Below are 12,617 nucleotides of genomic sequence, written 5' to 3' on the forward strand. Positions count from 1 at the left end.
AATATATATATATATATATATAACGGAGATATAATATATATACATGAGATATATATATATATTATATCTCCGTTATATATATATATATATACAGTATATAATATGATATATATGTAACGTGATCATCAGATAACTTCATATTATATATTATAGATGTCTGTTTTGTGTTTTTGATAGTCAGGTGAGAATGTTTTACCCAGCAACCACTCTCTGTTTCCAGGGCGACCGTCTGATTATCAAAGGAGGAAAGATAGTCAATGACGACCAGTCGTTCTACGCTGACGTCTACGTAGAGGATGGGACCATCAGGTAAATAAATTTGATATTTATAAATTATGGTCTCACAGTCATTCATGCTTTTTGCTGACAGTGCTGGTTTTCAGTGGTCTAGTTGGAGTCCACCTGACCTCCAGGCGCCTCTTCCTGTCTCTGACATCATTAGACTTCCTTTCCTTCGTCCTGATCAGACAGATTGGGGAGAACCTGATCGTCCCGACCGGCGTGAAGACGGTGGATGCGTACGGTCAGCTGGTGATCCCCGGAGGAGTCGATGCCAACACCAACCTGAACGCTCCGCAAAGAGGCATGAACCCGGCCGACGACTTCTACCAGGGAACCAGAGCTGCCTTGTCCGGAGGAACCACCACCATCAGTCAGATTATCACCAATTACCTATCAATACTCATCAGTCTCGCCTCAGGCACATAAAGAAGTAATAACAGTGATGGTTGTGTTTACAGTGGACCATGTGCTGGTGGAGCCGGGGGCTAGTTTATTGACAGCGTTCGATCAGTGGAGGGAGACGGCGGAGCAGAGGGTGTGCTGCGACTTCTCCCTACACCTGGACATCACTCGCTGGCATGAAGGACTGTGCGAGGAGTTGGAGACGCTCATCAAAGATCAAGGTCTGAAGAAAGACCCCTGAAGAACTAATCCTTCACATTTCTTGGTTGATACAACATTTCTGTTTGAGTGAAAACAAAGGAATTCAGACTTAATCAGTTCCATTTTATAGTTCCATTGATTTGTGTATACAAAGGAGAAAAACTGTAATACAACATTTATTTCCAGTACTGTCACCACAGACACCATGTTCATTATACTGCTTATACATAAATATTACAATACTTTCATCAGAGAGCAACAGTTTCAATCACCTTGTTGCTACTAACCCTAGCCATACTACTCAAAGAAAGATAGTGAGACATTTATTTAAATAAAAATCTTTGAGATTTCAACTTTCAGACTCAAATGACATGAAAGTCACTAAAGACCCTAAAGTCACGAAGGACCCTAAAGATTCGAAAGACCCTAAAGATAGTAAACTCCCTACAGATAATAAAGATCCTGAAGATACTAAAGACTCTAAAGATACTAAAGACCCTAAAGATACTAAAGACCTTAAAGTCACTAAAGACCCTACAGATAATAAAGATCCTAAAGATACTAAAGTCACTAAAGTCACTAAAGACCCTACAGATAATAAAGATACTAAAGACCCTAAAGATACTAAAGACCCTACAGAAAATAAAGATCCTAAAGATACTAAAGACCCTAAAGATACTAAAGACCCTACAGAAAATAAAGATCCTAAAGATACTAAAGACTCTAAAGATACTAAAGTCACTAAAGACCCTAAAGATCAATCATAAAAAGTGATTATAAATAAGACCTTCAGCCCACATAATTTAGACCTAACTAAAAGCCTGCTTTTGAAAGAAGACACCTATGGAAGCAGGCCTTGGTTGAACCTTAATGACTGATGGCACCATAAACTGATTTACATATTGTAACTACAGTTCTATGATTTCTGGATTACGGTCAGATATTATATCAAGATATTAGAATGTCTGAAAACATCTGAAACATGTGGGTTTAAACAGGGAAGAGATGGAGGTGTGAACTTAATTGTAATATTGGTGTTTCAGGTGTGAACTCCGTCCTTTTCTTCATGGCTTACAAAGACAAATACCAGAGCTCCGACTCTCAGGTGAACTACAGTTGAACTATTAGTGTTGCTTGTTGTTTGTTTGTAGTTGTTGTTGCTAAGCTTGGTTATGGTTAGTTTATGTCAATGTCTTCATTTGAATGAATCTGCTTCTTGTTTTTGGGTTTTAGCTCTATGAGGCATTTGGGGTCCTCCGGGATCTTGGGGCCATCGCACAGGTCCACGCTGAGAATGGTGACATCATTGATGAGGTAATACACCTGAGTAAAGTCAAGTACAATCAAGCAAAATGAATGAATTCAGGGATAAAAATCAGCTGAAGGTTCATTGTTGTTCATATTTTTACCATGAATTTAAACTGTTTTTTGTTTCAGGAACAGAAGAAACTTCTCTTTCTCGGCATCACTGGACCTGAAGGACACATTTTATCACACCCTGAGGAGGTACACAAACCTGTAACACACCTGTCATTACTTCTGTAATCATGCCTGTAACACACTATAAAAACATCCTCATACAAACGTCCACCAGGTGGTGTCAGGGCCAGTGAGACATGTGTATTACTGATGAGTGTGTGTGTTGTAATGTGTTTCAGGTGGAGACTGAAGCTGTGTATCGAGCTGTCACCATCGCTAAACAGGCCAACTGTCCGCTATATGTTACCAAGGTGATGAGCAAATCTGCTGCTGATGTCATCGCTAAAGCCAGGAAGAAAGGTGAGATCTTCATTCTCATGTGTTTTTTTACACCTCTCGATCCACATCAGGTTCAGATTTAACTGTACATTTCATTTAGAAGGACTGTTCTGATGCAAACACTGATCCGCTCTGCCAGTCCACATTTACTGTTCCACGAGACAAAGTCTACCAAGACGGTCCAACGATATCCAGAGCTTTCAGCATCTCAGGCTAAATTTCATGGAGAACAAGTCTTTTGGGTTGAGGAATTCCTAAAAATGCATTTTCAGTCCAGGTCAACAGTTTTCCTCCCTGCTGAGAACAGTCTGGACTAAGTCCTTCCTCTTCCTCCTGAGTCATGTCGTAATTTAACAGAACTACCTTGAGAACTACTAAAAGTTCTCTCTGAATTCCTACCGGAGTTTTGCTTCAGTGGCCGCAGAAGCTGCAGTCTTTTTAACCTCCTGATAGCTGTCTGATGCTTCAGGAATCACCGTGGCCAACCAACCTGAGAGGACTGTTTCCTCAGATGGCCTCCTTCACTGCTCTAGGGCTCCAGCTGGTTCTTTGGTTTTGTTCCTTTGTTCTTCTGACACCAGCTCTAAGCAGCTCAGAGCAGTTCCGTGAAGGCTGGATACTCTGAACTGCTGTTTGGTTTATAGGTGAGGCTCATCCTCCTCATCTGCCTGGAATCCTCTTTTAGTATCAAATGACACTGCCCTCTCATGGTTCAAATCCCACCTCTAAGACAGACAACACTTCATTTGTGTAAACAACTGGAAATCTGACTTCACCTTTGGTTCACAAGGTGTTCCCTTTTGGCTTGGTCCCCTCCTCTTCATCAGTTACATCCTCCCTCTTGGTCACACAGTTAGTCAGCATGGTCTCCAGTTTCACTGTTAGCGGACGTCATCTAACTTTATATCTCTACTAAATATATCACCAACACCACCCAATCCACCATCACCAACTGCCTAAATGATGTAGATGAGCACCAATTCCCTCAAGAAACTGCAGCAAATCTGAAGTCATCATCAAATCCCTCACCAAACATACCAACAGCTTCTCCCTCCACGTCGATGGTTCCACTGTCTCCCCTTCTTCCAAAAACCGCAACCTTGGAGTCATTTTTGACTCAACCCTTTCATTTGAAAGGGAAGAGGTTCTTCCGCTGGAACTGTCTACCCACTCACATCAGGACCTTAGATTCGCTCCCTTACTTCAAAAAAGCACTTAAAACACACCTTTTGAAGTCTGCTTTTAATGTCAAACCATTCTTTATTAAAACAATTATCTATGTTTTAGGAGCATGCTTTGGACATTGTTATGGTCCGGCTCTAGAACCACAACAAAAGGTCACGAAAACTCAGGCACGGAGCTAAACAAAGAAAATACCTTTATTAGCAAAAGGTCAGAACAATTCAAAGTGCAACACAGAAGAACATTCTCGCAGAATGCCAGACGGTGTAACTGCTGCTGCCAGACACTCCGTGTAGCACACCAGGTGTGTCAGGGGAAGAAGCCACCTCTTCCTCCGGATGGGGCGGGTCTTGTAGGGCGAAGGCCGTGGCCAGCTGCCTCCAATCTTCCTGATGTCCCTCTCTAACGATCCAGGAACACTGAAAGATAACCACTCCCTGGCAGAGGCCCTGGGCCGTCACAACATGTATACAGTACTTTCAAAATGTTCTTCTTACTTGGGTTTTTACAACAGTTTGCGACACACAGCCTCTTGCCTGTTTACGACCAGCTCTGTGTGTTTCACACACACCGACTAGCCAACAGTTTGCAAGGCTGGGGTCGGGATGCATGCCCAAAGTAAAAGAAGGAGAAACGCACCTGTTTTAAACATTATAACGGACTCGGATAACCACAGGTTTTTTGATGTCCACAAATATTGCAACAATGATCTTTTCAAGAAGGTGGAGGCTGTGTTCGCACCGCCTAACAGGTCCGCCACCAGTAAAAAAATGTGAAAACCGCCTATTTGCTGCAAACTCAAAGAGCTTGTGGGTCAAACATGCTCATGTTTCTGTCCTCAGGTATCGTGGTGTATGGGGAGCCAATCACTGCCAGCCTGGCCACTGACGGTTCTCATTATTGGTCAAAAGACTGGGCCACAGCTGCTGCCTTTGTCATGAGCCCGCCTCTCAACCAGGATCCTTCAACTCCACAGTACCTGATATCCCTGTTAGCATCGTTAGTACGACTCTACCTCTCTGTTGGTATGGCTAGTACGACTCTACCTCTCTGTTGGTATGGCTAGTACGACTCTACCTCTCTGTTGGTATGGCTAGTATGACTCTACCTCCCTTTTAGCATCATTAGTACGACTCTACCTCCCTGTTAGCATCGTTAATATGACTCTATGACACGGGGTGTGGTGGAGGACTCAAATGCAGACCAGACCAGAAGTAGAGTGAAGCAGGTATTTAATGAAAACAGAACAGAAAACTTACAGGAACATAACAGGGCATCCACGGACGAGGCAAGAGACGAGGGGGGAAATCCAGCAGGACGAGGCAGGGCAGGCAGACAGGGAAACCCGGGAACAGGACGAGCCAAACAGGCGGGTAGACATGAAAATGATCTGGCAGTGAGTGCGTGTGTGACTGGGGTATAAATATTGATCCAGTAGAGTGAGCAGGTGAGAGTAATGAGCTGACGAGGTGGGTGTGACTGGCAGGCGCACTGAATAAACTGATTAGGTGAGTGAGAGATGGAAAAAACAGGAAAATGGTGGCAGAGCTGTGACACTCTACCTACCTTTTAGCATCGTTAGTACGACTCTACCTCCCTGTTAGCATCGTTAGTACGACTCTACCTCCCTTTTAGCATCGTTAGTACGACTCTACCTCCCTGTTAGCATCGTTAGTACGACTCTACCTTCCTTTTAGCTTCGTTAGTACGACTCTACCTCCCTTTTAGCATTGTTATTATGACTCTAACTGTTTCTTTTCCAGTGGAGACCTCCAGGTGACGTCCAGCGCTCAGGCGAGCTTCTCCACAGCTCAGAAAGCAGTCGGTAAAGATGACTTCACTCTGATCCCAGAAGGAACCAATGGAATTGAGGAGAGGATGTCTGTGGTGTGGGATAGAGCTGTGGTAAGTTCGATGTGAGCGTGAAAATGCCGTCATGCTCCATAAAATATCCCTTTCTGAATCAAGGCTCTAAGGGTAGAGGATGTTGTATTGTACTGTACTGTATACATGTAAACTCTGAACTATCACAAAGTTTCAACTTCAAAGGTTGGGACAACATGATGGAATATGAATGTGGAGATGCATTTGTCATTCTTTCTCTGCAGTCCACGGGGAAGATGGATGAGAACGAGTTTGTCGCAGTAACGAGCACCAACGCTGCTAAACTCTTCAACATTTACCCACGCAAAGGTATTAGTCAGAAAACATTCCACTCTGGAGAAGATAAAGACACTGTTGCTGCTCTACTTTTACTAACACACCGTATAAAAGAGGATAGGTTTCGTTCACTTTTTACTTAGGATGAGATGGAATAAACTGTAAGATGAATGTAAATATAATACTTTAAATGAGATTAAATTTAAAAGAGTATTTAGACATCTGTAACACAGTAGACTGGTGTATCCGTCCCGTGTTCAGGCAGGATCGCTGTAGGATCGGATGCTGACATCGTCATTTGGAATCCAAAGGAGACACGAACTGTTTCTGCAAAGACTCATAACCTGGTAACAACACATCAATCTTCATCATCAGGAATCAAAATTCATCGTCAATCGTTTTAAACTGTTCATCATCCTTTCTAATATACTGCCTGTTTGTGTGCAGACGGTGGAGGTGAACATCCTGGAGGGTTTGGAGTTTCAAGGCGTGGCGTCAGTGGTGATCAGCGGCGGTCGAGTCGTTCTGGAGGACGGAAAACTCAACGTGACGAAAGGTTCAGGACGCTTCATTCCCAGAAAGGCTTTCCCAGACACCGTCTACAAGAGGATCCGAGCCCGCAGCAAGGTACCTAAATGGCTGATTAACAACTAAACTACCATACCTACTGGATAACCAGTCAATTCCACTGTCCTTGTTGTATATCTTTATGTTCATATATATACTTTTGGATATATATTTATATTTATTTGTACATAGTCGTTAAATGTTAAATGTTTATACTTTCATCTGTTCTACTTTTTTTGTTGTCCTTGTTTTATATTTTTTTATATTTCTCTTGTTTATTGTAAACTTGTGTATGTACGTTGAGAGCAAAGTGAAAACCGGAGTCAAATTAAGCTGATTCTGAACTATCTACAATTCTGTCAGAGGTTAACCAGTGAACTAGTTAACTACCTAACTAACTGGTTACCTAGTTTACTGCCTGACCAACTGGTTAATATGTCTGACAGAGGATCATTTCTTGTAGAAAGGTAACCAACCAACCAATTGGTCAACCTCCTGACTTACTGGTTAACCAGCTGATCTACTCGTACATGTATGTGGCTAAAACTCTGACAGAGGATCACAGTTTGTAGCATGCTAATTAGTGAGAACTGTCAGATTAACAAGTTGTGTACAGGTGGAGGCCAACAAGCAACAACAAACTGGTTCAACGAACCGGTTCAGCCTCTGTCTAGTCGGTTAACTATTTGAACTAGTTGATTTCTGATGGACTGATCAATTTAATAACTGACCGATCAATCCATAAAGAATATGTTTTTCCTCAGGAGTTTGGTCTCTTTGTTTCAGATGGCTGAGGCTCGCGGTGTCCCCCGTGGAAACTACGATGGTCCGGTTCATGATGTCATGAGCATGACTAAATTGGTCCCACCCACTCCGACCACCAGGGGGCCCACCTGTCCGAAAACCCAGGCCAGCCTCCGAAACCTCCACCAATCAGGATTCACCCTGGCAGGTAGTGTTCACGAACGCAGGACACACATGTGTATCTGCAGTATTCAGATGTGTTTCTATAATCTGATCAATTATAGGTGATTGACCCTGAGTTGCATTCAAGGTAAAAAGTTTCAACCACATCAAGTTTATACATATAACAGCTGAGTACTGCAGTTAAATATGATGAAGAAGAAGAAGAAGACAGTTTGATAACAGTTGAGGGAAAAACACCACAAATAGGTACGTTGAATAAGGGCATTTTTGCATTAGGGCAGAGCAAGTGACACAGTCAGGAGACAACCTCCGGTTCTTTAAAGTGAAGCCAAAGCTTCATGTGTTGAAGCTGCATTCTCTCTAGTGTCCACCAGGGGACTCCTCTGGTTGTATAGAAGTCTATGAGAAAATGACTCTACTTCTCTCTTGATTTATTACCTCAGTAAACATTGTAAACATGAGTTCATGGTCTCAATCTCTAGTTTCAAGTCTTCTTCAATACAGCATGATGTTCATTTAGTACATTATGGTCCATTTAGAGTCAAACAGACCATAAAGCAGGGGATGCTTTAGGGCGGGGCTACACGGTGATTGACATTCACAGTGTGTTCTCACTTCATCAAAGTCAATTGTTAACTTTTGGTTGCCTAAAAATGTCTTATTCAGTGTTCAGTTATACTTAGCTCCACCAACTAGTGTCACTTGTGGTTGCTAAAGAATAGTATGGCGACCGGCAAAAACCAAGATGGCAACAGCCAAAATGCTGAGGCTTGAAAACATCAGTCCACAAACCAATAGGTGACGCCACGGTGGCTACGTCCACTTCTTCTAGACTTTCTGTGGATGAACGAACGACACGCAGAGAAAGTGGGAGGGTGGTGGAAGTGTCATTAAGGAAACCGTGTGAAACCAAATGTAAACGTTGATATTACACTTGTTACGTAGCATTTTTTAGATTGTCCCCTTAGGGTGTTATTTATTAACGCTAGCTAACGGTGCGACTGTTACACATTATTTTAACACAAACCATGATGTTTTTTCTAACCAATAACAAACTAGTTTTGTTGCTTAAACCTAAAAAACTATTTCTCGACATTAACAACGTGGCATTGTGTGTTTCTGCCAACATGAAACGAGGCTGGTTTGAAACCACTTTTAGGAAATGTATTTTTGGTTCAGAATTGTTGGCATTCAACTTTTCAACGTATTTTTTTCTGACAACTGGGTTTGTAAATTTCACTAATTTAGATCTTCTTCTGCCCAGGAACTCAGATTGATGACCACATACCTCGTCGCTCTGCTCAGAAGATTGTGGCGCCGCCTGGTGGTCGATCCAACATTACATCCTTATCTTAAAACAAGTAGAAACAAGCTGTCACGTTGAGTTCATCCAACAAAACACTGCAGTTTTTCCTTCACTACTTGATACAGCGGAACACTTAGAGATCCTATAACAGTAGAACTTGAGCTAGCACTAAGCCCTACAACGACCTTACAACTAGTACTACACCCTATAACAATAGTATTTCAACTACTGAACCCAACAGCTAGTATTGAATAGTTTAAAATCAGTACTAAACAGTAACAGTAACTAGCAATACTAAATCCTACAATAATGGTGCATTGACTGGTACTTAACCCTATAACTCAACAATTAGTTATATATACCCGAAAACTAGTACTAGATATTTCAATACTTGTACTTCTAATAGAACCAAACTCTTCGACAACCATCCAACTAATGCTAAATTCTGAGACAAAGGTACTTCAACTAATTCAACTCAGTACCAATCCCTAGTAGTAAACAGTAGTAAAACTCTAAAAATACTACACCCTGCTTACCCTGCCCTACAAAACAATGGTACGACAACCATACAAGTACAACAATCTTGCAAGTACCAAACCCTACAATAGCTTTTACTTGAACTAGTACTGAATGTTACAGTGACGATAACACAACACTCCAAAAAGTACTTCTACCAGCTAGCACTTAAGTGCTTCAGCTTTACAACCTAAAACTAATACTAAAGCCTGAAATAATGGTATTTGAAATTGCACAATGCCTGCAACAGTGGTACTACAACACTGTAAATACTATAAGTCCTACAATAACTACACAACTAGTAGAAAACCCAATAACAATAGTACTTCAAATAACACTAAACCATTTACCTTACAGCTAGTAGTAAACACTAAAACTGTACAACTAGCGCTAAATCCTACAACAATGGTACTACAACTCTACAAATACTACTTCAATGTTACGAATCCTACAACTATTGTACAACTAGTACTTGATGTTACAAAAGTGGGACTACAAACCATAACTAGTACTAACTCCCATAACAATGTTACTGCACTACAAACACCACAAAACAATACAACTATTTACTAAATCCTACACTTATTGTACTTCAACAGAAGTATTAATTAATGTTACAATGATGGTACTACAACCCAACATCTAGTGCTAAATCCTACAGCAATGGTACTTTAACTGGTTTTAGCCTCACACGTGTACTCAACATCATTCCATCTCATCTGTCCTAAAACTTCGTGTTCTCTTTGTCTCTCAGTGCTGTCTGATAAAGACACTACTGGTAGTAGTAGTAGTCGTAGTAGTATCCCTTTCGTGCTCTTTCATTAACAGTACAGACGCGATCACATGACTTCATCATCAGACATCTGAAGACAACATATTGGATATTAAATTACCTCTAGTAGAGCTTTCTTTCTTATAACTGTGACTTGTTGTTCTCAGATGTTTTTTTATTATCAGCCGGCTTCATCAAGAAATGTCTTCCATTCTTTCCGTAAATAATATAATAATATTAATCTGTATTGGTCTGTTGTAAATTCAGTCTGTGGTAGATTTACATTTTCAGTCCTGGTGAGGACTGGTCCGTTTTATTCTGGACTGATTGAGCTGGAACGCAGGGATAGTCCAGTCTGGACCAACTCATTATGTTTGTACTTTTAATTGACTGATTAAGTATATTTTAGTTACTGATGAAGTTAATTACTTTTAGACTTTTAGTCAACTTCCAAACATCAACTGACAATAAGTGGTGCTAATAAATCCAGTAGTAGCCTTCAAATAGCAATCCCGTCAATACTACGCCCCCTACAGGATGTAAACTAATGACTCTGCCACCCACAAATATCTAAAACAGACTAACATCCCCAAAAACAAACAGCTGCTCTGACCAGCGACGTACTTTAAGAACTGGACTCCAAAATGCTGTCCTCTGCTTTCTCCTGTTGGCCCTGCCCACACATTGATAAACTGAGCAACCGAGTACCTTCAACAACCTCAGCCCTGCCACAAAAATAGACGGCAGCCACACCTGTTTAAGTCTAAAGCATGACCCAAATATTCTGATCTTTAAACTGACCTTTTAGTTTAAAGCACAGTGACTGGTAGCTTGCAAACAATGCCTGCTATCAGTGTATCACTCCATAAACATGGTTTACCAATCCATAAACTACATTTATCAATCCGTAAACTCTGTTAACCAATCTACACGCTAGGTTTACCAATCCATATTCTCAGTTTACCAATCCATAAACTTGCTTTGTATGATGGAGGTTTCTGACTTGACGAAACCACATCTGTAAATCCACCCATGGTCTGACTCAGTATGAGGGCAGCCTATGATGTCACAGCTGCAGACACCCTCCCCCTTTTTACTGTATGACCTCTGATGTCCTCTGATGTCCTTTTTAACAGTGCATTTGAATTGTAAAGCCTTCATTTGATACCATGATCATTTTGTATTTTTTACAGTTTTTCTAACCTGGAAGTGTTAGCATCAGTGATTGTAGTGCTCACACACAGTTCAGCCACAGTGCAGCCCACGTCAGCCATGTTGGTGCCAAGTTGTTGCTATAGTAACATATTGTTAGATCTAACATGGCGTCCTTAATAAACACTGTAACACAGACTCAGATCCAACATGGCGTCCTTATTAAACACTGTAACACAGACTCAGATCCAACATGGCGTCCGTGTACCTGCAGACTGAACTGTTTCTGTAGCAGCCGGTTGTTTGTCCTCACAGATACACTGAAGCCAACATGGCAGTTTGTAAGTCAAGAAGATGCGGCGACGGTGCATCTGTTGTTGTTGTTGTTCCTGTGGAGAAAATAAAACTACTTCAAGATACGAGAGCTGCATGAATAAACTGTGAAGAGAAACCCAGCAGAGTGAGATGTCAGTTTTTTTTACATCACTGATGTTTTACAGGTTTAATGTTCACCATCTCAGGTTAGCATGTTAGCATGTTGCTAAGTGTTTGTCATGATAACATATTGACCGGATGATGCTGCTTGATGAAAAGTGTGAGGATCACCAGAGTATTTATAATTCATCCTGAAGGGATCTAAATGAACCACATTTCATGACAATAAAATAGTAAAAAACAGACCTCATGGTGGCGCTGCAGGAAACTCAGGATCATTGAAGTCAATAAGAGACTTTGGGAATCATGAATGTACAAAAGCAGATGTTCTGAGATATTTCACTCATAAACCCAACCATGTTTTTATGTCTTACAATAATATCTGTACTCAGATTATACAGGATGTGGAGTTCTAATAAAATGTATATCTAAAGTCTGAACAGAAGATGTGGGACTGTTCAAAGTTACTGTACATTGTAAAAGTAGAACAAGTAAAGGACGTTAGTGTATATGTGTGTACTTTTATATGAGAGTCCGAAGTGACCCTACCAACACAAAGATACAAATACAAATAATACAAACGGTATTAATCCATTTTTAGTTGCATTTGTATTGATATTCTTTATATTATATATTTATTTAAAAGACCAATGATGAGGCAGCTGCACCGATGACATCACCACCAATAGGAGACCAGGTGAGGTCACGTGGTCGCTGACACGTTAAATCAGTGAAGCAGCTGACGAGTTGTCAGCTAGAGGTTCGACCTGCGGTGAGTAGAAGCTCTTTATCCATCCCCTCATTCATCCATCCATTGATCCGCAGCTGTGGTCGTCTGCTGGATCTTTAGTGAAACGCTTTAATCACATAAACGACACTTTCAATCTGCACCGCTAAACTTCTGCCGTGAGACGCACGTGCGTTGATTGGTCCCAAATGAGCTTTCATGAATCACGT

At 41.2% G+C, this 12,617-nt stretch overlaps 2 protein-coding genes across 5 annotated transcripts in view; both read left to right on the forward strand.

Moving 5' to 3' along the window:
* dpysl4 (dihydropyrimidinase like 4) overlaps window positions 1-12,151 on the forward strand; it is a 14,361-nt gene extending 2,210 nt beyond the window's left edge. The window contains exons 2-15 of one of the 4 annotated variants that reach the window (XM_031878802.1): window positions 221-309; window positions 468-652; window positions 741-905; window positions 1,929-1,990; window positions 2,119-2,199; window positions 2,323-2,391; window positions 2,544-2,664; window positions 4,668-4,815; window positions 5,589-5,730; window positions 5,934-6,018; window positions 6,247-6,332; window positions 6,433-6,612; window positions 7,339-7,504; window positions 8,744-12,151. In XM_031878802.1, coding sequence (XP_031734662.1) covers window positions 221-309; window positions 468-652; window positions 741-905; window positions 1,929-1,990; window positions 2,119-2,199; window positions 2,323-2,391; window positions 2,544-2,664; window positions 4,668-4,815; window positions 5,589-5,730; window positions 5,934-6,018; window positions 6,247-6,332; window positions 6,433-6,612; window positions 7,339-7,504; window positions 8,744-8,835 — 1,671 coding nt within the window. In that variant the 3' untranslated portion in view covers window positions 8,836-12,151. Of the gene's footprint in view, window positions 1-220; window positions 310-442; window positions 653-740; window positions 906-1,928; window positions 1,991-2,118; window positions 2,200-2,322; window positions 2,392-2,543; window positions 2,665-4,667; window positions 4,825-5,588; window positions 5,731-5,933; window positions 6,019-6,246; window positions 6,333-6,432; window positions 6,613-7,338; window positions 7,505-8,743 lie in introns of those variants that run through there. The other 3 variants (XM_031878801.1, XM_031878803.1, XM_031878804.1) reach the window with 3 other exon arrangements.
* A 268-nt stretch (window positions 12,152-12,419) lies between these two features.
* The window catches only part of LOC116400772 (rac GTPase-activating protein 1), a 17,854-nt gene continuing 17,656 nt past the window's right edge, over window positions 12,420-12,617 (forward strand). The window contains exon 1 of the mRNA XM_031878790.1: window positions 12,420-12,432. The gene's annotated coding sequence lies outside the window, so the exon portion shown is untranslated. The remainder of the gene's footprint in view (window positions 12,433-12,617) is intronic.

This window comes from Anarrhichthys ocellatus, unplaced genomic scaffold, assembly GCF_004355925.1.
Source record: "Anarrhichthys ocellatus isolate YVR2014 unplaced genomic scaffold, GSC_Weel_1.0 scaffold203, whole genome shotgun sequence".
NCBI classification, from domain to species: domain Eukaryota; kingdom Metazoa; phylum Chordata; class Actinopteri; order Perciformes; family Anarhichadidae; genus Anarrhichthys; species Anarrhichthys ocellatus.